General features: G+C 46.8%; 1 protein-coding gene across 12 annotated transcripts in view; it reads left to right on the top strand.

The window, feature by feature from the left end:
- Positions 1 to 27536, top strand: part of COMMD7 (COMM domain containing 7) — a 37849-nt gene that overhangs the window by 9541 nt on the left and 772 nt on the right. Inside the window, exons 2-9 of one of the 12 annotated variants that reach the window (XM_077951451.1) lie at positions 5656 to 5706; positions 5802 to 5904; positions 24354 to 24410; positions 24494 to 24531; positions 26106 to 26196; positions 26511 to 26560; positions 26946 to 26994; positions 27382 to 27449. In XM_077951451.1, the coding sequence (XP_077807577.1) occupies positions 5656 to 5706; positions 5802 to 5904; positions 24354 to 24410; positions 24494 to 24531; positions 26106 to 26196; positions 26511 to 26560; positions 26946 to 26994; positions 27382 to 27449 (507 nt within the window). Of the gene's footprint in view, positions 1 to 5652; positions 5707 to 5771; positions 5905 to 24353; positions 24411 to 24493; positions 24532 to 26105; positions 26197 to 26510; positions 26561 to 26945; positions 26995 to 27381; positions 27450 to 27536 lie in introns of all 12 variants that reach the window. The other 11 variants (XM_077951448.1, XM_028828311.2, XM_028828310.2 and 8 more) reach the window with 11 other exon arrangements.

Below are 27536 nucleotides of genomic sequence, written 5' to 3'. Positions count from 1 at the left end.
TGGGATTGTAGGCGCGTGCCACCACACTTGGCTAATTTTTTGTATCTTTAGTCGAGATGGGGTTTCACCATGTTAGTCAGGCTGGTCTCAAACTCCTGACCTCAGGTGATCTGCCTGCCTCGGCCTCCCAAAGTGCTGGGATTACAGGTGTGAGCCACCGGGCCAGGCCAATTTTTTTTTTTTTTTTTTTTTTTTTTTTGAGATGGAGTCTCGTTCTGTGGCCCAGGCTGGAGTGCAGTGGCACGATCTCGGCTAACTGCACAGGCGTCCGCCATTACGCCCGGCTAATATTTTGTATTTTTTAGTAGAGACGGGGTTTCACTGTGTTAGCCAGGAGGGTCTCGATCTCCTGACCTCGTGACGCACCCGCCTTGGCCTCCCAGAGTGCTGGGATTACAGGCGTGAGCCACCGCGCCCAGCCTATTTTTGAATTTTTACTAGAGATGGGGTTTTGCCAAGTTTTCCAGGCTGTTCTCAAACTCATGACCTCGGGTAATCCCCCCCTCCCCTCAACCTCCCAAAGTACTGGGATTACAGGCATGAGCCACATTGCTTGGCCTGTTTTATTGTTTGTTTGTTTGTTTTTAAACTGAACAATGTATCTTATTTTCCCCCTTGAATACAAACAGGTCTGCATTCTTTTGGTTTTTTTTTTTTTTTTGAGATGAAGTCTCACTCTCTTGCCCAGGCTGAAGTGCAGTGGTGCAGTCTCAGCTCACTGCAGCCTCCACCTCCCAGGTTCAAGTAATTCTGCTGGGACTATAGGCGCCTGCCACCATGCCCAGCTAATTTTTGTATTTTTAGTAGAGACGGGGTTTCACCGTGTTGGCCAGGCTGGTCTCAAACTCCTGACCTCAGGTGACCCGCCCGCCTCAGCGTCACAGAGTTCTGGGATTACAGGCGTGAGCCACTGCGTCTGGCCTTCTTTTTTCTTTTTTAATTTAAATGCATTATGATTTGTAGAGATGGGCTCTCACTATGTTGCCTGAACATAATGCTTGTCTCCTGCGCTCAAGCGATCCTCCTGCCTCAGCCTCCCAAAGTGTTGGCATTACAGGCATGAGCCACTGTGACTTGCCAAAACATTTACGTTTTGGAACATACCTGAAGGATATACTTTATGGAATGGAATTACTAGGTCCAGGGGTATAATCATTTAAAAATTAGATGCCGGTTGGGTGTGGTCGGTCATACCTATAATCCCAGTTCTTAGGGAGGGTGAGGCAGGAGGATTGCTTGAGTTCAGGAGCTCCCAATGAGCTGGGACAACATTGTGAGACCCTGTCTCTACAAAATATAAAAAAGTTAGCCCAGTGTGGATGTGGTGGCATGTGCCTGTAATCTCAGCTACTCAGGAGACTGAGGTGGGAGGATTGCTTTCAGCCCAAGAGGTTGGAGGTTCCAGTGAGCCATGATTGCGCCACTGTACTCCAGTCTGGGTGACAGAGCCACACTCTGCCTCAAAAAAATACAACTTAGATGCACGTTGCGAAATTGCCCTCTAGAAAGGTCACCCCAGTGTATCCTTTCATCAGTCATGCAGGAGCCTGTCTGCTTTCTTGTACTTTCACCAGCACTGGTGTCCTAGTCAAACTTTTGGGTTTGCAGATCTGATAAGTGAAAAATAGCATCTTCTGGTTTTACTGATTTGCATTTCTCTAATCTGGAATGACCTTGTGCATCTCTTCCTAAGTTTACTGGGGAGAATCCTTAAGATTTTGAGACGCATGCATAGATAGTCATGGGTGGGTGAGCATTCCAGAGGGAGGCACCTATACAATTGCAAAGGCAAAGCATGGGGGGAGTGTTTAGGAAAGATTTATTCAGCAAATACTTACTGTGCAGTTACAATATTTAAGTTGCTGTGAAGCTGCAATGCCGTATAAGGAACCTTCTCTTCTAAGACATGTTTGTGTTCCTTATCAGGGTTGAAAATTCTAGGTGGCCCCAGGTGAGTTTTTAGAGAGCAGCCTCAGAAGTTGAGAATCTGGGTAGCTCCCTTTCTTGTTGGGAGTGTCATGGTTTCTTGGCAGGGCTTTGGAGGATAAGGAGGGTTTGGGAAGGAAGAGATAGGGATGAGGGATCAATAACACATTCTTGCACTGTCGCTCAGGCTGGATTGTAGTGGCGCAATCATAGTTCGCTGCAGCCTCAAGCTCCTGGGCTCAAGCAATCCTTCCACCTTAGCCTCCAGAGTAGCTAGAACTGCAGGTGCATACCACCACACCTGGCTACTATATTTTTTATTTTTATTTTTTGAACTAGGATCTTGTTCTGTCACCCAGGCTGGAGTTCAGTGGTATGATCATAACTCACTGCAGCTTGGAACTCCCGGGCTCGAGCAATCCTCCTGCCTCAGCCTCCTGAGTAGCTAGGACTACAGGAGCATGCCACCTGGTCTGGCTAATTTTTAAATTTTTTTGTGCAGACAGGTTCTCGCTATATTGCCCAAGCTATTCTCAAACTCCTGGCCTCAAGTGATCCTCTCACCTTGGCTTCCCAGAGTGCTGCGATTGTAGGCATGAGCCAGCACACCCAGTTTCATTTTCTTTTAAAATAGAATACATTTTCGAATAAAATAATGCAGAGCCCTGACAGATGTGTAGAGTTTAATGTGTCACAGCAGAAGGGATAGGTGCATTTAACATACTACACATACAACTTTGGGGGTTTTAAGCTGAAGTATCTGCCTGTAATCTTTTTTTATATATTGCTTCTAGAAGGTGGATCAAATGGTATAGTGACTCTAATTATGGCTCTAATTGTAGCTATCATTTGTTTAGCTTCCAGCCTGGCTCTGTGCTAGAGGCTCTGCATGTGTCACTGTTAGTATTGGAAGCTGTATATTACTACCTTTGTTTTCCTCATGAGGACTGGGACACAGAGTCTAAATGACTTGACCAAATTCACAAGAGTAGTCAATGGAGAACACTGATTCAACTGGGTCTTTTAAACCCTGGCATCCAGGTTTTCCCCACTATGCCATACACACTGGGTTTGTTGATGTTGTTTGAAACGGAGTCTCGCTCTGTCACCCAGGCTGGAGTGCAATGGCACGATCTCAGCTCACTGCAGCCTACGCCTCCCAGGTTCAAGCCATTCTTCTGCCTCAGCCTCCCGAGTAGCTGGGATTACAGGCGCGCACTACCATGACTAGCTAATTTTTGTATTCTTAATAGAGACGGGGTTTTACATTTTGGCCAGGCTGGTCTTGAACTCCCAACCTCAAATGATCCACCCACCTTGGCCTCTCAAAGTGCTGGGATTACATGCATGAGCCACCATGCCCAGCCTATACACACTGTTCACAGGGAGGGACATGAGAAAGTAATGATCTGTGTCTCAGTCAGCTCAGGCTGCCATAACAAAATACCTGGGCAGCTGGTATTTTGTTAAGGCAAAATACCATAGACTGGTTGGCTCCAACAACAGACTTTCTTTTCTTTTCTTTCTTTCTTTTTTTTTTTTTTTTTTGAGACGGAGTCTCGATCTGTCATCCAGGCTGGTGTGCAGTGGCATGATCATGGCTCACTGCAACCTCTGCCTCCTGGGTTCAAGTGATTTTCCTGCCGCAGCCTCCCGAGTAGCTGGGATTACAGGTACACACCACCACATCCAGCTAATTTTTTTTGTTTGTTTTGGTTTTTCTTAGTGGAGATGGGGCTTCACCATGCTGTCCAGGCTGGTCTCAAACTCCTGACCTTGTGATCTGCTTGCTTCAGCCTCCCAAAGTGCTAGGATTACAGGCATGAGCCACTATACCCAGCCCAGACATTTATTTCTAACAGTTTTGCTTGTGCAGAAGTACAAGATCAAGTGCCAGCCAATGTGATTCCTGGCTTGTAGATAGCTGTCTCCTTCCTTTTTTTTTTTTTTTTTTTTAAGAGATGGGGTCTTTGGGCGGGCGTAGTGGGTCATGCCTGTAATCCCAGCACTTTGGAAGGCCGAGGCGGGCGGATCAGGAGGTCGGGAGATCGAGACCATCCTGCCTAACATGGTGAAACCCCGTCTCTACTAAAAATACGAAAAATTAGCCGGGCGCTGTGGCGGGTGCCTGTAGTCCCAGCTACTTGGGAGGCTGAGGCAGGAGAATGGTGTGAACCCGGTAGGTGGAGCTTGCAGTGAGCCAAGATTGTGCCACTGCACTCCAGCATGGGCGACAGAGCAAGACTCTGTCTCAAAAAAAAAAAAAGAAAAGAAAAGAGATGGGGTCTTGCTATGTTGCCCAGGCAGATCTCAAACTCACAGCCTCAAGCAATCCTCCCATCTTGGCCTCCCAAAATGCTGGGATTACAGGCGTGAGCCACTGCACCTGGCCTCTTCCTCTTGTAAGGCCCCAGCCCTAGGCTGGGCACGGTGGGTCATGCCTATAATCCCAGCACTTTGCGGGGATGAGGCAGGTGGATCACTTGAGGTGAGGAGTTCGAGACCAGCCTGGCCAATATGGTGAAACCTGTCTCTACTAAAAGTACAAAAATTATCTAGGTGTGGTGGCAGGCACCTGTAGTCCCAGCTGCTCGGGAGGCTGAGGCAGGAGAATTGCTTGAACTCGGGAGGTGGAGGTTGCAGTGAGCCGACATCACACCACTGCACTCCAGCCTGGGCAACAGAGTGAGACTCTATCTAAAAAATAAAATAAAATCAAAATAAGGGCCCCCAGCCCTATGGGGTGATGGTCTCTATGACCTCATTTAACCGTTATCATCTCATCTAAAAGGCCCTGTCTTCAAATATTGTCACAACAGAAGTTAGGGCTTCAATATATGAATTTGGGGAAGACACAAACATTCAGTTCCTAACAGCACAGTACCAGTAAAGAGAAAAGATTAAGACACACAAAACTGTAAGGGTCTGTTCTAGGTGCATAATAAAGTGTTACAATTTATTGTTGTCTTACACAAGTAATGAGATGTTTATGGGTGGGGGGAACCCAAGAAAATATGAGGCCAGGTGCATGGCTTATGCCTGTAATTCCAGCACTTTGGGAGGCTCAGGTGGGTAGATTGCTTGAGCCCAGGAGTTGGAGACAATCCTGGGCAACAAAGTGAGATCCTGTCTTTACATTAAAAAAAGTAATTAGCCAGGTGTGGTGGCATATGCCTGTAGTCCCAGCTACTCTGGAGGCTGAGGTGGGAGGATCGCTTGAGCCCAGGAGGCAGAGGTTGCAGTGAGCCGAGATTGCATCACTGCATTCCAACCTGGGCAACAGAGAGACCCTATCTCAGGGAAACAAAAAAAAAAAGAAAAGAAAAGAAAATATGGATAGGTAAAACAGAAGAAAACAAAAATCATCCAAAGTGGTAACCGCTTTTAATTTTCTGGTGATTTTCCCTTTGTGCATGCGTGTGTGTATGTCTGTCTGTGTGTGTCTGTGTCCTAGAGATATATGTGTGCTTCTGAGTGCGTATGCTCACAGTCTCTCAATACATGTTTCCCAAGTATCCCAATAAACGTGTTTTTCAGATGATGTAGTGACACACGTATATTGACACGGTGGTGGGATTGTGAACATTTGTAACTAGGATGATCAGAACAGGCATAACACCTGGCTGTTACTGTTCTTCCCTCTCAAGTCTCTGCAGTTGCCTGGGGTGGGGCATGCTGACCCAGCAGTAGAAATTGTACTGATGTTCTGTCTTGTTTCCTTCACAGCAGTTCTCAGCCCTGACAGAGGTGCTTTTCCACTTCCTAACTGAGCCAAAAGAGGTAAATAGAACATTCCATGTTAGGAAGAGTGGGTCCGTGGTCCCCGAGATGCTTAAAAAGTGAAGGCCCAGGTTTTCACTGTTCCCTCACTGCAGGTGGAAAGGTTTCTGGCTCAGCTCTCTGAATTTGCCACCACCAATCGTATCAGTCTCAGCTCCCTCAGAAGCATTGTGAAAAGCCTCCTCCTGGTTCCAAATGGTGAGTAACCTCTCTTAGCAGCTGTGGCCAGAGACATTAACTTGACATTCCTTTAGTCCATGGAGTCATTGAAGCATGCTCTGTGGACTGAGCCAGAGTGTTCGGTAATGAGCCAGATGTGTGTGGGACTCAGTCTCTCGAGGGAGCCCGTGTAACAGGTGAACATAGTATAGTGGAATAGCAGTGCCCTGTGGCGCAGCGCAACTCAAAAGTTCAGTCTGTATCCTGGGTTCCATTCCGAGAATGTCCTCTTGTCCTGTCTCTAATAAGGACAGAAATTGAGAATAAGCACTTGGAAACTTTTATAGCAGCTCGACAACGTCCCTTGAATCTAGTATTTTTATTTTTATTTTTTTTTGATATGGAGTCTCTCTGTCACCAGGCTGAAGTGCAGTGGTGCAATCTTGGCTTACTGCAACCTCTGCCATCCAGGTTCAAGTGATTCTCCTACCTCAGCCTCCCAAGTAGCTGGGATTACAGGCACGTGCCACCACGCCCAGCTAATTTTTGTATTTTTAGTAGAGACCATGTTGGCCAGGATGGTCGTGATCTCTTGACCTTGTGATCTGCTCGCCTCAGCCTCCCAAAGTGCTGGGATTACAGGCGTGAACCACTGCGCCCAGCCTGAATCTAATAATTTTTTTAAATGGAGCATTTTTTCTGTTTTTGATAGGGTCTTGCTCTGTTGCCCAAGCTGGAATACAGTGGTGCAGTCATAGCTCACTTCAGCCTCAAACTCCTAGGTTCAAGTGATCCTCCTGCCTCAACCCCCCAAGTAGCTGGGATCACAGGTGGACACCACCCTTCCTGGCTAATGATTTTTGTGTATAGAGATAGAGTCTCTCTATGTTACTCAGGCTAGTCTCAAACTCCTAGGTCAAGTTGTCCTCCTGCCTTATGGATTCCCAAAGTGCTGGGATTACAGGTATAAGCCACCATGCCCAGCTTCAGTTCAAGTGTATTAGAAGTTGGGGGTTTAATTTGTTTGCTTCTGTTCGGCACCTTCCTATGTCTTAGTGAAGTTTCTTCCTCTTGCCCTGTATTGTGCTCCTGAGGTTCGGGGGGCTTGAACCAGAACATTCCAGAGATTTTCAACTGTGAAATTTTCTGAGCCTCGTTTTTATGTGATTCTTGCCTTCTTTTTTTTTTTTTTTTTTTTTTTTGAGATGGAATTTCAATCTTGTTGCCCAGGCTGCGGTGCAATGGCACGGTCTTGGCTCACCGCAACCTCCGCTTCCTGGGTTCAAGTGGTTCTCCTGCCTCAGCCTCCCAAGTAGCTGGGATTACAGGTACCCACCACCACACCCAGCTAATTTTTTGTATTTTTAGTAGAGACGGGGTTTCACCATGTTGGACAGGCTGGTCTCGAACTCCTGACCTTAGGTGATCCACCCACCTCGGCCTCCCAAAGTGGTAGGATTACAGGAGTGAGTCACTGCACCTGGCCATGAGGTCTTTTTTTTGTTTGTTTTTTTGAGATGGAGTCTTGCTCTGTCGCCTAGGCTGGAGTGCAGTGGCGGAATCTTTACTCACTGCAACCTCCACCTCCCGGGTTCAAGTGCTTCTCCTGCCTGAGCCTCCCGAGTAGCTGGGATTTACAGGTACAGGCAAGTGCCACCAAGCCTGGCTAATTTTTGTATTTTTAGTAGAGATGGGGTTTCACTATGTTGGCCAGGCTGGTCTTGAACTCCTGACCTCGTGATCTGCCCGCCTTGGCTTCCCAAAGTGCTGGGATTACAGACGTGAGCCATTGCACTCAGCCAAAGTCTTTTTATATAGGAATACTTTTTTTTTTTTTTTGAGACAGGCTTTTGCTCTGTTGCCCACACTGGAATGCAGTGGCATGATCTCAGCTTACTGCAACCTGCGCCTCCCAAGCTTAAGTGATCCTCCCATGTCAGCCTCCAGAGTAGCTGGGACTACAGGCATGCACCACCACACCTGGCTATTTTTGGTAGTATTATTATTATTATTTGTAGAGATGGGGTTTTGCCATGCTGGCCAGGCTGGTTTCAAATTCCTGAGCTCAAGTGATCTGCCCGCCTCAGTCTCCCAAAGTGTTAGAATTACAGGTGTGAGCCATTGCACCAGGAGGAATAAATTTTCATTTTAAACTTTCAAAAACAGTACAGAGCTATAGAGAGTGAAAAGTAAAAATCCCCTTTTACTCTCTTCCTACTCTCGTCCCTAGAAATAATCACAATATAATTTTGGACTATAGCCTTTTATATTTTTATGTACACTAATGAACATATACATTTATGTAGCTTTGTTTTCATAAATGGTAGCAAACCGTAAAACGTGTCCTGGAACTCACATTTTTTTCATTATACCTGGTGACATCACCTTCATTCTTTAGGTGGCTGTAATATCCCATAGACTGAATATATCTCCTTTTAATCTATTTCCTGTTGTTGGATATTTCCGTTGTTCTCACATCTCACCTTTACAAACAACGCCACAGTGAACATCGTTACAACCTCTTCTTACTCACAAATGTGAGTATTTCGAGACCAGCCTCACCAACACGGTACCTAAAGTGCAGAACCACAAGCCTTTTTTTTTTTTTTTTTTTTTTTCTGAGACAATCTCATTCTGTCACCCAGGCTAGAATGCAGTGGTGCGATCTCGGCTCGCTGCAACCTCCACCTCCCGGGTTCAAGTGATTCTTCTACCTCAGCCTTCTGAGTAGCTGGGATTACAGGTGCCTACCACCATGCCTGGCTAATTTTTGTAGTTTTAGTAGAGACCAAGTTTCACCATGTTGGCCAGGTTGGTCTTGAACTCCTGACCTCAGGTGATCTGCTGGCCACGCCTTCCAAAGCGCTGGGATTACAGGCATGAGCCACCATGCCCATCCAGAACCATAAGTCATTATTCTCATTCTCTAGCCTTCATCTTTGGAAATGGGTTTATCTGAGGGCTGAGACCTGTCTACCAAATACCTGCTATGGGCACTAATTTTTCGGGAGACCTCTGTCTAGTGTCCCTGTCCCCAGTCTTTCCTGTCTTCCTCATCTATGCTCCCCACCACACTGTACACTGTATCCTTTTTTTTGTTGTTTGTTTTTTGGAGACAGAGTTTTGCTCTTGTCACTCAGACTGGAGTACAGTGGCAAGATCTCGAATCTTGGCTCACTGCAACCTCCATCTCCCAGGTTCAAACAATTCTTCTGCCTCAGTCTCCTGAGTAGCTGGAACTACAGGCATGCACCACCACGCCTGGCTAATTTTTCGTATTTGTATTTGTATTTGTATTATTTATTATTTCTTTTCTTTTTTTTTTTTTTTTTTGAGACAGAGTCTCGCTCTGTCGCCCAGGCTGGAGTGCAGTGGCCGGATCTCACCTCACTGCAAGCTCCGCCTCCCGGGTTCACGCCATTCTCCTGCCTCAGCCTCCCGAGTAGCTGGGACTACAGGCGCCCGCCACCTCGCCCGGCTAGTTTTTTATGTATTTTTAGTAGAGACAGGGTTTCACCGTGTTAGCCAGGATGGTCTCAATCTCCTGACCTTGTGATCCGCCCATCTCGGCCTCCCAAAGTGCTGGGATTACAGGCTTGAGCCACCGTGCCCGGCCTATTTTCTTTTTTTTGAGATGGATTCTCACTCTCTCACCCAGGCTGGAGTGCAGTAGTGTGATCTTGGCTCACTGCAACCTCCACCTCCTGGGTTCAAGCGATTTTCCTGCCTCAGCCTCCCAAATAGCTGGGAGTACAGATGTGCGCCACCACACTCAGCTAATTTTTTTTTTTTTTTTGAGACAAAGTCTTGCTCTGTCGCCCAGGCTGGAGTGCAGTGGCATGATTTCGGCTCACTGCAAACCTCCGTTTCCTGGGTTCAAGCAATTCTCTTGCCTCAGCCTCCTGAGTAGCTGGCATTACAGGCGCCCACCAACAGGCCTGGCTTTTTTTTTTTTTTTTTTTTTTTGTATTTTTAGTAGAGACGACGTTTCTCCATGTTGGCCAGGCTGGTCTCGAACTCCTGACCTCAGGTAATCCGCCCGCCTTGGCCTCCCAAAGTGCTGGGATTACAGGCGTGAGCCACCCTGCCCAGCAATTTTTTGTACTTTTAGTAGAGTTGGGGTTTCACCATGTTGGCCTGGCTGGTCTCGAACTCCTGACCTGAGGTGATCTGCCTGCCTTGGCCTCCCAAAGTCCTGAGATTATAGGTGTGAGCCACCGTGCCCTGCCTATTAAAAATAAATAGAGTCAGGGTCTTCCTGTGTTGCCCAGTCTGATCTCCGTCTATCCTAGGCTCAAGCGATCCTCCCGCCTCGGATTCTAAAAGTGCTGGGATTACAGGCATGAGCCACCACACCTGGCCCCCCACTGGATCCTGTTAGATTGCCTTCAGCTGTTCCCAGTCCTTGAGCTCCACCCCTGTGCTGTCTCAGAAAGCCTTCCCAAATCGCTTGAGTTCACAGTGACCTCCCCTTCCAGCATCTGAGATATGCTTTTTATCTGTAGCTATCATTTTGGTCAGTACTCATTTACAGGTTTCTGTTGTTCCTGCTGTTTTGTTTGTATCTGATGTATCTGTCTCATGGCTCTAATAGATAGTTCCTCAAAGTCAGGGGCTAGTCTTGTTCTTTCCTAAGCCATGGTTAGAAGCAAGGTAATGGCATAAAGCAGGTGCTCAGTACATGCAGAGCGAATTGAATATGATTTAGGAGATGCTGTGACCGTCACAGGGGACGTTGAGTCTATATTTTCCTTCTTTTTTTGCAAGGGGACAAGGTCTCACGCGGACTGATCAGCATAACTCACTGCAACCTCCACCTCCAGGGCTTAAGTGATTCTTCTACTTCAGCCTCCTGAGTAGCTGGGACTACAGATGCCCCAACACACCTGGCTAATTTTTGTATTTTTTGTAGAGACGAGGTTTTACCATGTTGCCCTGGCTGGTCTTGATTCTTGAGCTCAAGCAGTCTGCCTGCTTTGGCCTCCCAAAACGCTGGTATTACAGGCATGAACCACCATGCCTGGCCTAGTTTATATTTTTCTCTTTTTCTGAGATGGAGTTTCGCTCTTGTCTCCCAGGCTGGAGTGCAGTGGCTCAGTCTCGGCTCACTGCAACCTCTGCCTCTCGAGTTCAAGTGATTTTCCTGCCTCAGCCTCCTGAGTAGCTGGGATTACAGGCATGTGCCACCATGCCCGCCTAATTTTTGTATTTTTAGTACAGACGGGGTTTCACCATGTTGGCCAGGCTGGTCTCAAACTCCTGATCTCAGGTGATCTGCCCACCTCAGCCTCCCAAAGTGCCGGCATTGCAGGTGTGAGCCACTGTGCCTGGCCTATAGTAGGTCATTTTCTATAGATATAGAGGAAATTGAGGAACTCAGCATACCAATGAAGAGATGGGCTTTTCAGGCTCACTCTGATTTGAGTTTTGGTCCCATCACTGAATGTAGCCATTTGGTCCTGGACAATTCAGCCTTGTAGAACCTCAGTTTCTTATCTGAAAAGTAGAATAATAATAGCAGCTTATTGTGGTGTTAGGAATGAATGGACAAATGCCTGTAAAGTACTTAACACAGTGTTTGCTCAACTGTAACCTTTGTTTTGTTGGGACTTTTGTTGAGCCAGGGTCTTGCTCTGTTGCCCAGGCTGGTCTTGAAGTCCTTGGCTGAAATGATTCTCCTGTCTTAACCTCCCAAGTAGCTGGGATTATAGGCGTGTTACTGTGCCCAGCTGTTATGGCCTTTATTTATTGATAGAGCAGCTAGTGATCAGTCCTATTCCTTTATGTTAAATTATGGGATAAAACTTTTACCTAATAATGAGGATGTGAATGTATGTCTGGGCTAGTTAATGTCCCAAAGCCTTCTAAGTTTTATTTTATTTTATTTTTTTTAGATGGAGTTTTGCTCTTGTTGCCCACACTAGAGTGCAGTGGCACCATCTTGGCTCACTACAACCTCCGCCTCACAGGTTCAAGCGATTCTCCTGTCTTAGCCTCCTGAGTAGCTGGGATTACAGGCACTCGCTACCATGCCTGGCTAATTTTTTATATTTTTATTAGAGATGGGGTTTCACCTTGTTGACCAAGCTGGTCTCAAACTCCTGACCTCAGGTGATCCACCCCGCCTTGTCCTCCCAAAGTGCTGGGATTACAGGTGTAAGCCACTGCCCCCGGCCTTCCTGGCCCCTTCTTATCGTTTGTCCTTGTGCATTCCTTCTTTCTAGTCCCAAAGGCTGCCATCCCAGAACAGTTTCTTAGCCCTGCATGTCTAGTTGTGGCAGTTACATCTCCACCTCCATTCTCCCATCCAGACTCCAGTTTGCCCTGGAGCACACTTACTACAGCACAGCTTGGATCATGCTGCTCCTCTCAACTGTTTACCTTGCGTAATGAAGTCTGTAGGCCTCAGTTTGGTATTCAAGGCCTTTCCTAATCTAATCTGCAATGTAAGAGCCTCCAGGCCCTCATCACTGTCCTTTCCCTTTAGCCTGGTCCTGCCTGTGCAACAAGCTGTTATTGTAGAAGTACAGTTTGTTAGAGCTGAAGTGGCCCCAAGAAACCACCAGATCAGTCTTCCTCAAATTGGTGTGTCCAGAGTCCGAAATACTCTCCCCCCAACCCCAGCCTTGGAACCCTGGAGATTCAAGCACACATTGACACATCTCAGGTTCTGAAAAGTCTTGCAGTAAAGAAACCTGCTTAACCAGTATCTGTGAAGCATAGTTAATGATGGAACTTTTTGGTTTCTTTTTTTCTTTTTGGCAGGTGGAGAGTCAAGTAAAAACTTTGTAAAGTACTGATCTTTTTTTGGCATTTTGTTTTATTTTATTTTATTTATTTATTTGAGACAGAGTCTCGCTTGTTGCCCAGGCTGGAATGCAGTGGCACAGTCTCTGCTCACTGCAACCTCTGCCTCCTGTGTTTAAGCGATTCTCCTGTCTCAGCCTCCCAAGTAGCTGGGATCACAGGCCCATGCCGTCACGCCCAGCTAATTTTTTGTATTTTAGTAGAGACGGAGTTTCACTGTGTTGCCCAGGCTGGTCCCGAAATCCTGAGCTCAGGCGGTCCATCCACCTTGGCCTCTCAAAGTGCTGTGATTACAGGCGTGAGCCACCGCGTCTGGCCCCTTTTTATTTTATTGATTTATTTTATTTATTTATTTTTTTATTTTTTGAGACGGAGTCTCCCTCTGTCGCCCAGGCTGAAGGGCAGTGGCCGGATCTCAGCTCACTACAAGCTCCTCCTTCCGGGTTTACACCATTCTCCTGCCTCAGCCTCCTGAGTAGCTCGGACTACAGGCGCCCGCCACCTTACCTGGCTAGTTTTTTGTATTTTTTAGTACAAAAAACCGTGTTAGCCAGGATGGTCTTGATCTCCTGACCTCGTGATCCGCCTGTCTCGGCCTCCCAAAGTGCTGGGATTACAGGCTTGAGCCACCGCGCCCGGCCTATTGATTTATTTTTTTGAGACAGTCTTGCTCTGTCACCGAGGCTCGAGTGCAGTGGTACAATCTTGGCTCTCTGCAACCTCCACCTCCTGGGTTCAAGCGATTCTCCTGCCACAGCCTCCTGAGTAGCTGGGATTACAAGCACACACCACTACACCAGGCTGATTTTTTTTTTTTTTTTTTTTTTTTTTGGTAGAGAGGAGGTTTTACTATATCGGCCGGGGTGGTCTCAAACTCCTGACCTCAGGTGATCCACTTACCTCAGCCTCCCAAAGTGCTGAGGTTACAAGCATGAGTTACTGCGCCTGGCCTTTTTTGCCTTTTTTAAGAAATGTTTTTCTTGTACTATTTAGTATATAATTCTTTAAAACACCTGACTTCAGCCAGGCACAATGACTCATGCCTGTAATACCAGCACTGTGGGAAGTCAAAGGGGGAGAATCTCTTGAGGCCAGTAGTTGGAGAACAGCCTGGGCAACGTAGTGAGACCCTACCTCTACAAAAAATGGAAAAACAATGGCCAGGTATGGTGACTCATGCCTGTAATCCCAGCACTTTGGGAGGCTGAGGCAGGCGGATCACTTGAGGTCAGAAGTTTGAGACCAGCCTGGCCAACATGACAAAACCCTATCTCTACTAAAAATACAAAAATGAGCCGGGCGTGATGGCACATGCCTGTAACCCCAGCTACTTGGGAGGATGAGGCATGAAAATTGCTTGAACCTGGGAGGCAGAGGTTGCAGTGAGCCAAGATTACACCATGCACTCCTACCTGGGTGACAGTGAGACTCTGTCTAATAAAAAAAATATTAACTGGGCATGGTGGTGCGCACCTGCAGTCCCAACTACTTGCCTGTAGTCTCAGCTACTTCAGACGCTGAGACAGGAAGATCCCTTGAGCCCAGGAGTCCAGGCTGCAGTGAGCCATGATTGCACCACTGCCCTCCAGTTTGCACAACAGAGGAAGACCCTGTCTCTAAAAAACAAACCAAAGAAAACCCTTCAAAAGTGACTAACCCATGGCCAGATTGATTCATGTGGACCCCACCCATGGCTTCTCACTGCTCTCTGAACTGGATTACTTTAGTTTAGTTTAGTTTTAGAGATGTGGGGGTCTTGCTGTGTTGGTTGGGCTGGTCTCAACTCCTGGCCTCAAGCAATCCTCCCACTTCAGCCTGCTGAGTAGCTGGGATTACAGGTGTGGGCAACATGCCCAGTGCAAACTGGATTATGTTAAAGGCAGTATCAGGCATATCATTTTATTCCTGAATACTTAGTTATCTATCTCTAAAAAAAAAAAGGAATTTCCCCCTTATCAAACTACAATGCCATTATCATATCTAAAAGGAAAATACAAGGTCAGTATTAATTTCCCCATTGTCTCCTGTATTTTGTTTGTTTGGAGTGAGTTCCCATCAGGATCTCGATAGGATTCCAGTCCAGCACGTGGCTGCTGGGTGGCCCTCCTGTGCTTGCTTACTCACCAAGGATTTAATAGCTCGGAGACCTAATGGTACCTGAGAACTAATAGTAGACTTATACTTTTATTACAAGGATAAAGATAATAAATGTAACAAGGTGCTCACTTCTCTAAGTGGTAGCGCACTGCTGCTAATGTTACGATTGTCATTTTTATTAGGTGTTATCTCCTAGCTGAGATTACAGATAACTTGGCAGTAGGGTCACTATTTAAGCCTGTTTTTAATTAATTAATTTATTTATTTTTGATTAATTAATTTTTTTTGAGACAGAGTCTCGCTCTGTCACCCAGGTTGGAGTACAGTGGCGTGATCACAGCTCACTGCAGCCTTGACTTCCTAAGCTCCATCGAGCCTCCGACCTAAGCCTCCCAAGTAGCTGGGACCACAGGTGCGTGCCATCACTCCTGGCTGATTTTTGTATTTTTGGTAGAGACAGGGTTTTGCCATGTTTCCTAGGCTGGTCTTGAACTCCTGAGTTCAAGCAGTCACCTGCCTCAGCCTCCCAAAGTGCTGGGATATAGGCATGAGCCACCACGCCTGGCCGCCTGTTTTTTTATTTTATTTTATTCTTTTTGTTTGTTTGTTTTTTTAAGACTGGGTCTGGCTGTGTTGCCCAGGTTGGATCGCAGTGGCACAGTCTCTGCTAACTGTAGCCTTGACTTCCTGAGTTTCAGTGAGCCTCCCACCTCAGCCTCCCACGCAGCTGGGACCACAAGTGCATGCCACCGCTCCCAGCTAATTTTTGTATTTTTGATAGGGTTTTGCCGTGTTTCCTAGGCTGGTCTTGAACTCCTGAGTTCAAGCAGTCCACCTGCCTCAGCCTCCCAAAGTGCTGGGATATAGGCATGAGCCACCATGCCTGGCTGCCTGTTTTTTTATTATTTATGTTTTGTTTTGTTTTGTTTTGTTTTGAGACTGGGTCTGGCTGTGTTGCCCAGGCTGGAGTGCAGTGGCACAATCTCTGCTTACTGTAGCCTCGACCTCCCCACCCTGCTTGGCTGCCTATTTTTATTTCATTTATTTATTTATTTTTATTTACTTATTTTTTTGAGATGGAGTCCCACTCTGTTGCCCGGGCTGTAGTGCAGTGGCGTGATCTCGGCTCACTGCAACCTCTGCCTCTCGGATTCAAGAGATTCTGCCGCCTCGGCCTCCTGAGTAGCTGAGATTACAGGCATGTGCCACCACACCTGGCTAATTCTTTTTGTTGTTGTTTTGTGTTTTTTTTGAGATGGAATCTCGCTCTATTGCCTAGGCTGGAGTACAGTGGTGCGATCTCGGCTCACTGCAACCTCCACCTGCCGAGTTCAAGCGATTATTCTACTTCAGCCGCCTGAGTAGCTGGGACTACAGCCATGCACCACCATGCCTGGCTAATTTTTGTATTTTTAGTAGAGACGAGGTTTCACCATATTGGCCAGGCTGGCCTCAAACTCCTGACCTCGTGATCACCCACCTTAGCCTCCCAAAGTGCTGGGACTACGTGAGCCACCGTGCCTGGCCTTAATTTTTTGTATTATTAGCAGAGACGGAGTTTCACCATATTGGCCAGGCTGGTCTTGAACTCCTCACCTTGGGTGATCCACTTGCCTTGGCCTCCCAAAGTGCTGAGATTACAACCACCATGCCTGGCCCTATTTTTATTTTGATACTTAGCAAGATATCTGGCCCCTGTGGGTGATCCATAACTGATTTTTATTTTATTTTATTTTATTTTTATAAAAAGGAGGTAACTCCCCTTCCCCACTCCCCAGTGAGTTCTTTGTAGCCACACACACAAAAAAGAATAATCAGCAATGAAGTGTAGTCATAAGTGGTATTTAATCAAACGTTGAACTAAATTCCCCAGGACTGCCAGCCCCATGCGCCACCCTACTATTTTTCTCCATGTCACTTTCCCCCTTCTTTCTTTTTTTGTTTTGGCGGGAGGGCAGTTTTATTATTATTTCTTTTTTGAGACAGAGTCATACTGTATTGCCCAGGCTAGAGCGCAATGGCATGATCTCAGCTCACTGCAACCTCTGCCTCCTGGGTTCAAGCGATTCTCCTGCCTCGGCCTCCCGAGTAGCTGGGATTACAGGCGCTCACCACCATGCTTGGCTAATTTTTGTATTTTAGTAGAGATGGGGTTTCACCATGTTGGCCAGGCTGGTCTTGAACTCCTGACCTTGAGATCTACCTGCCTTGGCCTCCGAAAGTGCTGGGATTACAGGCGTGAGCCACTGTGCCTAGCCTCCCCCTTCTCATACCCTGTGTGGCTTATGTGTTACGTTATTGCTGTGGTCTTTCTCCTGCCAGTAGAATGGAAGCCTCATAAGGGCAGAGATTGTTGTCTGTTCAGTTCATTGATGTTTCCCAGCATCTCTGTGAGCCTTACAGGGTGGCTTCAGCTGGACAGCCTTCGGGGTCAGTAATGACTGGATGAAAGCAGCTCTCCATCCTCTCCCATCTGCTTCCTTCTCCGGGAGTTTTCACCAAGCCTGTGTCCATTCCTTGGGCTCCCATTTGTACACTGAATAAGAACAATGTTTGCTGTTTTTCCACCTGTCTTGGCAAAGCTGAAATCCTCGCCCTCACTTCCATTTGTTTTGTCCTTCATATTGTTTGACAGCTTTGAGGGTTTAGCTAAGGCAACAGTTCTGGTAAAAATTGGTGCCTGTTGCTGGGTGCATTGGTGCACGCCTGTAGTCCCAGCACTTTAGGAGGCCGAGGTGAGTGGATCACCTGAGGTCAGGAGTTCACAAAGAGGCCGGGCATGGTGGCTCACACCTTAATCCTAGCACTGTGGGAGGCTGAGGTGGGCGGATCATGAGGTCAGGAGATCAAGACCATCCTAGTCTCTACGAAAAATGCAAAAAATTAGCTGGGCGTGGTGGCATGCACCTATAGTCCCAACTACTTGGGAGGGTGAGGCAGGAGAATCACTTGAATCTGGGAGGCATAGGTTGCAGTGAGCCAAGATCGCGCCACTGCACTCTGGTCGGGGGGGAAAAGAGTAAGACTCCATGTCTCAAAAAAAAAAAAAGAAAAAAAGGACCATCTCAAAGTTATCTGTGTTTGAAGAAGAATTTTTTTTTTTTGAGACGGAGTCTTGCTCTGTCTCCCAGGCTGGAGTGCAGTGGCCGGATCTCAGCTCACTGCAAGCTCCTCCTCGCGGGTTCACGCCATTCTCCTGCCTCAGCCTCCCGAGTAGCTGGGACTACAGGCACCCGCCACCTCGCCCGGCTATTTTTTTTTTTGTATTTTTTTAGTAGAGACGATGTTTCACGGTGTTAGCCAGGATGGTCTCAATCTCCTGACCTCGTGATCCGCCCGTCTCGGCCTCCCAAAGTGCTGGGATTACAGGCGTGAGCCACCGCGCCCGGCCCTTTTTTTTTTTTTTTTGAGACAGAATCTTGCTCTGCCGCCCAGGCTGGAGTGCAGCAGTGGCACAATCTCGGCTCACTGCAAGCTCCGCCGCCCGGGTTCACGCCATTCTCCTGCCTCAGCCTCCCGAGTAGCTGGGACGATAGGTGCCCACCACCACACCCGGCTAATTTTTTGTGTTTTCAGTAGAGTCGGGGTTTCACCGTGCTAGCCAGGATGGTCTCGATCTCCTGACCTCGTGATCCACTTGCCTCGGCCTCCCAAAGTGCTGGGATTATAGGTGTGAGCCACCGTGCCCGGCCCAGAAGGATGTTCTTAAATTTCCCCATGTATCATGTTCTGCTGACTGCAGTGTTGGAGTTTACACAATTTTCTTTCTTTTTTTTTTTTTTTAAAGCTCTGGGGTACACATGCAGGGTGTGCAGGTTTGTTACATAGTATGCCATGGTGGTTTGCTGCACCCGTCAACCCATCACCTAGGGTTTCTTTTTTTTTTTTGAGACGGAATCTCGCTCTGTCACCAGGCTGGAGTGCAGTGGCGAGATCTCGGCTCACTTAAACCTCTGCCTCCTGGGTTCAAGCGATTCTCCTACCTCAGCCTCGCTAGTAGCTGGGACTACAGACACGTGCCACCATGCCCAGCTAATTTTTATACTTTTTGGTAGATATGGAGTTTCACCACGTTGTCCAGGATGGTCTCGATCTCTTGACCTCGTGTTCCACCTGTCTCGGCCTCCCAAAGTGCTGGGATTACAGGTGTGAGCCACCTTGCCCGGCCCATCACCTAGGTATTAAGCCCATCATGGATTAACTACTTTTCCTAATCCTATCCCTCCCCCCACCCCATCCTCCAAGAGGCCCCAACACAGTTTTCATTCTGTCTGGCATAGGGTCAAAGGTTGAAGGTCTGTCTTGTGGCTGGTATTTGCCTAGGACAAAGGAATCACCAAAGGAAAAAGCTGAAAAAGAGGTTAAGCACTTGAGACCTAGCATGATGCCAATCCATGTTTCAGGTCTGGCCTCTGCCCTCCCGAGGTAACTTCAGGATGGAGAGCTTGCTCTTCTGTGCCTGCAGCTTTGTTGCCTTCATTGTCAACAACTGTCAAGGCATTGCCTGGTACTGCAGCACCAAGATAGCTTCTGAGAATGGCCTGGTGTTAGAAGGAACTTGGTGTGGGGACCCTCTGGCCTATAAGCCACTTGGCTTTGTTTCCTTTTTTTTTTTTTAGACAGAGTCTCACTCTGTCGCCCAGGCTGGAGTGCAGTGGTGTGATCTCGGCTCACTGTAACCTTTGCCTCCCGGGTTCAAGTGATTCTCCTGCCTCAGCCTCCCAAGTAGCTGGGACTACAGGTGTGTGCCACCATGCCCAGCTAATTTTTGTATTTTTAGTGGAGACAGGGTTTCACCGTGTTGACGAGGCTGGTCTCAAACTCCTGACCTCATGTGATCCACCCGCCTCAGCCTCCCAAAGTGCTGGGATTACAGGCGTGAGCCACCATGCCCGGCCAAAGTAACACTTATTTTTATTTATTTATTTTTAGAGATAGAGTCTTGCTCTGTCACCCAGGCTGGAGTGCAGTGGTGCCATCATGGCTCACTGTAGCCTCAAACTCCTGGGCTCAAGCGATCATCCTATCTTAGCCTCCTGAGCAGCTGGATTACAGGTGTGCACCACCACACCCAAGTAATTTTTTATTATTTTTTTGTGGAGGCAGGGTTTTGCTATGATGCCCAGGCTAGTCTCAAATTCCTAGCCTCAAGCAGTCCTCTCATCTCAGCTTCCCAAAGTGCTGGGATTATAGGTGCCTTTCCTTTTTTTCTTGACATTATATTATACAGATTGGTCCATCAAGAGCTACTGAGCTACCTCTTTTTTTTTTTTTTTTTTAATGAGGTCTCACTCTGTTGCATAGGCTGCAGTGCAGTGATGCAATTATGGTTTACTATAGCCTCAACCTCCTGGGCTCAAGCCATCCTTCCACCTCAGCCTCCTGAGTAGCTGGGACCACAGGTCCATGCCACTATACCTTGCTAATTTTTTTTATTTTGTAGAATAGGGTCTTCCTGTGTTGCCCAGACTGGTCTTGAACCCCTGGGCTCAAGTATCCTCACACCTCAGCCTCCCAAAGTGCTGGAATGACAGCACTTGGCCTTACATAATTTTTTAAAAGCCTGGATAGCATTCCATTGTAAGGATTCTTGCATTCAACATGTTTTTATTGAGTGCCAACCAATAAACTTTGCCAGGCATTTCTCTCGGAGCTTGGGACACAGCAGTAGGCAAAATGAGCCTAGTCTTTGTTCTTATCAAGCTGATGTTCTAGTGGAAAACTTGATAATAAATATATAACATAAAGTTGGGTAGTTATAAATGCAATGCAGAATATTCCACAGCATTATAGGAGTATGAGTAAAGGGCAGTGCTATTTAAAATAGAATGAAGCTGGGCTTGGCAGCTCATGCCTATAATCCCAGCATTTAGAGAGGCTGAGGTAGGAGTATTGCTTCAGTGCAGGAGTTCGAGGCTGGCAAGATAGTGAGACTCTATCTCTAGAAAAAATATTAAAAATTAGGCAAGCATGGTGGGGCGTGCCTCTAGTCCCAGCTACTTAGGAGCCTGAGGTGGGAGGATCCATTAAGCCCAGGAGGTCAAGGCTGTAGTGAGCCGTAATTACACCACTGCAGTCCAGCCTGGGTAAAATCTTATTTTAAATAAGATTAAAAAAAAAAAAAAAAGAAAAAATGTAAAATAGAATGGTCAGGGATCCTTTCTGAGGAGGTAAGAGTCAGGCACAACCCTGAATGAAGCAAAGGGATGAGCTGTGTGCAGAGAACGGCAAGGGCAAATGGTGGGGGGTAGAAAGCTGCTTGGCATATTCTAAAAATAGCAGAGTAAGCAAGGGAGAGAGCTTAGGGGTTCTAAGAGGAGGCCAGAGCATGCAGGGTATTGTACAACCTTTGGATTTTACTGTGAGTGAAATAGGAGATAGTAGAGGGCTTTGAGCAGAAAAAAAGACATGGTCTGACCTGAGTTTTTGTTTGTTGTTTTTGTTGTTGTTTGCTTGTTTGTTTTTGAGACGGAGTCTTGCTCTGTTGCCCAGGCTTGAGTGCAGTGGCAAGATCTCGGCTCACAGCAACCTCTACCTCCCGGGCTCAGATGATTCTCCTGCCTCAGCCTCCCAGCTAATTGTGTAACAGGTACCCAGCTTGTTTTTTTGTTTTGTTTTGTTTTGTTTTTTCTATTTTTTTTTTTTTGGGACAGAGTCTTGCTCTGTCGCCAGGCTGTGATGCAGTGGCGCCATCTTGGCTCACTGCAACCTCTGCCTCCTGGGTTCAAGCGATTCTCCTGCCTCAGCCTCCCAAGTAGCTGGGAATACAGGCGTGTGCCACCATGCCCGGCTAATTTTTGTATTTTTAGTAGAGATGGGGTTTTGCCATGTTGGCCAGGCTAGTCTCGAACTACTGACCTCAAGTGATCCACCTACCTCGGCCTCCCAAAGTGCTGGGATTATAGGCGTGAGCCACTGTGCCTGGTCTCTCCATGACCTTTCGTCCCTACTATCCACATTGCTAAAGAGCTTCCCTTGTATATCTCAGTGTGCTTTTGGGTGCAGCTTGGTTGGGTGAATTCTTGGCAGTACAATTCTTGACTATCTGGATTTGACAGATTTTCTCCCAAAAATGCTTAATCTTTCGTGGTAAATAAAGTTAAAATAATAGCTGAGCATGGTGGCTCCTGTCTGTAATCCCAGCACTTTGGGAGGCCAAGGTGGGTGGATTGCTTGAGTTCAGGAGTTTGAGACCAGTTTCGGCAACTTGGCAAGACCCTGTCCCTACAAAAATTAAAAAAATTAGCTGGGCATCGTAATCCCAGCTGTGTGGGAGGCTGAGGTGGGAGGATTGCTTGAGCACCCCGCCGGGCAGGGGGAGGTGAGCTGAGATTGCCCAACTGTACTTCAGCCTGGGCGATAGAGTGAAACCCCATCTCACTGTCTCAAAAAAAAAAAAAAAAAAAAAAAATTACAATAATAAAGCCCAGTGTTTTGGGATTGTCAAATAAAGTATTGGATTTGAATTCAGTATAAACCAAGAAGCTATATTCATGGTAGTTATGAGTTAATTGGATTGGCTGGGAAGTAGCCACCTTCTCAGAGGGCCTTTATGGCTACGGTTTCCTGGGGTCTTGCCTTTTTTATTCTGTGTGGCTTCCTTGCTCACTCTGATTTTGGAGATAAAAGATTTCCTCCCTTTGTTTATATGGTTGATTTTACCGGTACAACAGCCTTTAGGATTGTTTTTCTGGAGTGAGGTGGGGGTGGGGACTTGGGTTTAGGATATAGGTTCAGGGCCTTCCCTTGATGGTGGTGGGCATCTTCCTATTCTTTAATTAGTCATTTTCTGGTGAACTAAAAAGTGGAAAATTTGAGAGTGGTTGCCAAATTCTGACTGGAGATGTAGCCTGCAGGTTAAACATTGAGAAGCCCAGATTGCTGGCTTTGTTTTCAGGAATTGGAGCCTAGCAAAACAAGGTGGCCACCACAGGGGAGTGTTCCTAGGGCTTCTGAGAAGTTTTGACAGCCCCTCTGGAAGTGACTTGTGAATTGTAGAGGTTAGTCTGTTTGGTCAATCTTGGTGTACTGCGTGAAAGCTAATTTCCTAGGATAACGCCATCCGATAGAACTTTCTCAGGCCGGGCGCGGTGGCTCACGCCTGTAATCCCAGCACTTTGGGAGGCCGAGGCAGGCGGATCACAAGGTCAGGAGATCGAGACCACAGTGAAACCCCGTCTCTACTAAAAATACAAAAAAATTAGCCGGGCGCGGTGGCGGGCGCCTGTAGTCCCAGCTACTCAGGAGGCTGAGGCAGGAGAATGGCGTGAACCCGGGAGGCGGAGCTTGCAGTGAGCCGAGATCACGCCACTGCACTCCAGCCTGGGCGACAGGGCGAGACTCCGTCTCAAAAAAAAAAAAAAAAAAAAAAAAAGAACTTTCTCTGCAGATGTAAATGGTCTGTAATCTTCAGTGTTCAATACAATGGTCCCTGGCCTTGTGTGATCGTTTGACACAGGAAATAGCTAGTGAGACTGAGGAATGGAATTTTAAATTTTATTTAATTAAAATTTGCGGCCGGGCGCGGTGGCTCAAGCCTGTAATCCCAGCACTTTGGGAGGCTGAGACGGGTGGATCACGAGGTCAGGAGATCGAGACCATCCTGGCTAACACGGTGAAACCCCGTCTCTACTAAAAAATACAAAAAACTAGCCAGGCGAGGTGGCGGGCGCCTGTAGTCCCAGCTACTCGGGAGGCTGAGGCAGGAGAATGGCATAAACCCGGGAGGCGGAGCTTGCAGTGAGCTGAGATCCGGCCACTGCACCCCAGCCTGGGCGACAGAGCGAGACTCCGTCTCAAAAAAAAAAAAAAAAAAAAAAAAACTTTGCATAACCACATGCAATAGTGGCTACATAATGCATTGTGGGGCTCTAGGTGGTTGCCCCCTGTGCCCAACCTGACATTACGCTCCCCTGCCTTTTGCTCCAGGAATTCATAGCCTTACTCATTGCTCAGACCAGTTGTTCCAACCCCAAGACCGTGAAGTCTTTTCTGTTGTCTCTGACTTCTCTCACACTTGCTGGAGGGATAAATAATTGTGTTGTACAATTAAAAAAAAAAATACGCCGGGCATGGTGGCTCTCACCCCTTTAATCCTAGCATTTTGGGAGGCCGAGGTGGGCAGATCACTTGAGGTTAGTAGTTCGAGACCAGCCTGGTCAACATGGTAAAACCCAGTCTCTACTAAAGATACAAGAATTGGTTGGGTGTGGTGGTGCACGCCTGTAGTCCCAGCTGTTCAGGAGGCTGAGGCATGAAAATCACTTGAACCCAGGAGGTACAGGTTGCAGTGAGCCAAGATTGCACCACTGCACTCCAGCCTGGGCGACAAAGCGAGACTTCATTTCAAAAAAATAAATATATTTTTAAAATAAAATAAATAAATTTAAAAATGTACTGTCTTTCTTGTTTTCTGGTCATTTCGGATGCTCTTTCCCCGTGGCTGGATTGAGATCTTCTTGGAGCTGGCCAGTCTTTGAGTGTTCCTTTTGTCCTTTAGGTCACATACGTTGTGCCCATTAAATACTTGTTGCTGACTAATTCACTGGTCTGCCTTTCTAACTGATTTCTCCCCTGCCTCCCAGGTGCTTTGAAGAAGAGCCTCACAGCCAAGCAGGTCCAGGCGGATTTTATAACTCTGGGTAGGTCATTGGCCAAGGTTGCTCAGGGTGACTGGCTTCTGAGGCTTTTTATTATGTTAATATCTCCTTCTGTTCTCTTGTAGGCCTTAGTGAGGAGAAAGCCACTTACTTTTCTGAAAAGGTATAATTCCTCTTAATCAAGGTTAATTAAGATCCCCTGCTTTTTTTTTTTTTTTTTTTTAAAGGTAGTCGCTTTCTGTCCAGGCTGGAGTGCAGTGGCGTGATCTCGGCTCACCACAACCTCTGCCTCTCGAGTTCAAGTGATTCTCCTGCCTCAGCCTCCTGAGTAGCTGGGACTACAGGCACATGACACCATGCCCGGCTAATTTTTTGTATTTTTAGTAGAGATGAGGTTTCACTGTGTGTTAGTCAGGATGGTCTCGAACTCTTGACGTCGTGATCCACTCACCTCTGCCTCCCAAAGTGCTGGGATTACAGGCGTGAGCCACCGTGCTTGGCCTCTTTTCTTTTTTCTTTTCTTTTCTTCTTTTCGAGACAGAGTTTCGCTCTTGTTGTCCAGGCTGGAGTGCAATGGCACAATCTCGGCTCACTGCAACCTCCACCTCCTGGGTTCAAGCAGTTCTCCTGCCCCAGCCTCCCAAGTAGCTGGGATTACAGGCATGTGCCAACATGCCTGGCTAATTTTGTATTTTTTTTTTTTTTTTTTAGAGACAGAGTCTCACTCTGTCGCCCAGGCTGGAGTACAGTGGCGCGATCTGGGCTCACTGCAAGCTCTGCCTCCAGGTTCACACCATTCTCCTGCCTCAGCCTCCCGAGTAGCTGGGACTACAGGTGCCTGCCACCACACCCAGCTAATATTTTGTATTTTTAGTGGAGACGGGGTTTCACCGTGTTAGCCAGGATGGTCTCTATCTCCTGACGTTGTGATCCACCCGCCTCAGCCTCCCAAAGTGCTGGGATTATAGGCATGAGCCACCGCACCCGGCCAAATTGTGTATTTTTAGTAGAGACGGGGTTTCACCATGTTGGCCAGGCTGTCCTTGAACTTCCAACCTCAGGTGATCCACCCTCCTCGGCCTCCCAAAGTGCTGGGATTACAGGCGTGAACCACCACGCCCAGCCCCTTGCTTTTATATCACGAAGAGAGAAAACAACGGAAAATGCCAAGTAAGCCGAAACCATCCATCAGTATTATCATTTCCCCAGCCTAAGGTTTTCATTTGGCTTCAAGCGAGTGTCATACGCACAGCATTAACCAGCGCTATTCAGTGCATCTCTAATCATTTTTCCTGATTTGACCTAGTCAAAAATCTGCCCATTTTCACGGATCAGGAGAAGACTTACTTGTAAAAATATACCTCCTACTTTCTCCAGTTTACTGCTCTCAGATGTCACTGTGACAAAAAGAAAAATAACAAGTGACTGATTGAGAACTTACCCTGAAGACCCCAATTTTGCAATTGTCTAGTAGAAGCCATGTGGGGGCCAGTATGATGGCAGCACAGTTTTTATTCCAAGATGGATTAAATCTTGGAATGAAAAATACAACATTAATGTTGTGGTCTGCCACTCTGTACCCTCCTCCATCCCTAGGTATGTGCATATAGGTTGAGCCCTTGGTTCTGCACCCTCCCCACTATCTGTGTCAATGCTAAATATTGCAGTGTTGGGGCAGGATGGAGAAGGGGAGATTCTTCCTCTTGTAATTGACTTTGGCTTTTGCTTTTGTTCCAGTGGAAGCAGAATGCTCCCACCCTTGCTCAGTGGGCCATTGGTCAGACTCTGATGATTAACCAGCTCATAGATATGGAGTGGAAATTTGGAGGTAACTAGTTACAACCAGTCCTGGGTTATTTGGGTGGTACAGGGTCGGGGTGCAGAGGCTGTGACACAGCCACTGTGGGGAAGGCACTGTTGAGGCAGCACCTGCTGTTTTGTATTCTGCCCACATTCAGTAGCTGTTTCAATTCATGGCTCTGGATAAGTTGACTTTCCAGAAGTACGCCTTGCTGCCCTCATACTTGCCCCCACATGGCTTCTGCTGGACAACTGCAAAACTGGGCTCTTCAGGGTCAGTCCTCAATCAGTCACTTGTTATTTTTTCTCTCTCTCTCTTTTTTTTTTTTTTTTTTGTCACAGTGACATCTGGGAGCAGCGAATTGGAGAAAGTGGGAAGTATATTTTTACAAGTAAGTCTTCTCCTGATCCTTGAAAATGGGTAGATTTTTGACTTGGTTAAAAATTATCAAGTCTACATTGGGTTAAATATCCATCCATTTAAATATCCATTTAAATGGATGTTTTACTGAAGTACCTTACATATCTGTCTCAGAGCAGTGTGGCCAGCTACAGATGTGGTCACTAACATGCCTACTTTCAGATGAATAGATCCTAGTATGATTCATTGACATGTGATTGTTCCTGTAATCATGGGAATTGTTAGAATTTTCAGTGGTGGATGATCCATACTGCTCCTGTAGGACTCTCAGGTTGGAAGCTTAATTAAGTCAAAGGGTTTTAATTTATTTGCTCAGTTGTCATTTTAATTTAAATTATTTCTTTTTCTTTCATCAGCTAAAGTTGGTGGTTAAGAAAGGAAATCAAACCGAAAATGTGTATATAGGTGAGTCTGAATTCCCTCTTGAACCTCTTCACCTTTTCCATGTTCTCTGCAGTCAGGGGCTGGTGACACTCACCACAAATCATGTCTTCTATAAAACAGTCATTGCCAGCTGTGGAGTAGCTGTTCCACTGCCTTTCCTCTCCTAAAAGATGGCACAAGGAGTGTTAGAAAGCCATTGGCAGGTTGGAGCCCCCAGAGTTGAAGAGCCGTTTTGAAAAAGGGAAAGGGAGGGAACAGAATGTCTGGGATTGAAGAAGAAGGTTGATGAGCAAGAAGCTCTTGCCGTAGAAGTCCCATTGAACATCCCGAATGATACCCTTTCATCTCTTTGTGCTGTGGAGCTGTGCCATTTGAACACTCACTCCCTTTTTTTTTCCTATGGAGCAGAGAACCTTCTGCATTCAAGTCTCTCAGTTCTTTATTATGATCAATTACCCATCAAGAACTGCTTAGAGGTACTAAGCCAAAAAAGAAAAAAAAATCCTCTGCGTGGAAATTAATTTTCTTGGATGATTCTGTGGATTTATCTGAAGCTGAATTTT

The sequence above is a fragment of the Macaca mulatta genome, chromosome 10, assembly GCF_049350105.2.
Source record: "Macaca mulatta isolate MMU2019108-1 chromosome 10, T2T-MMU8v2.0, whole genome shotgun sequence".
NCBI classification, from domain to species: Eukaryota; Metazoa; Chordata; class Mammalia; order Primates; family Cercopithecidae; genus Macaca; species Macaca mulatta.
The sequence above is the reverse complement of the archived record's forward strand: the minus strand, read 5'-3'. Positions and strand labels throughout refer to the sequence as shown.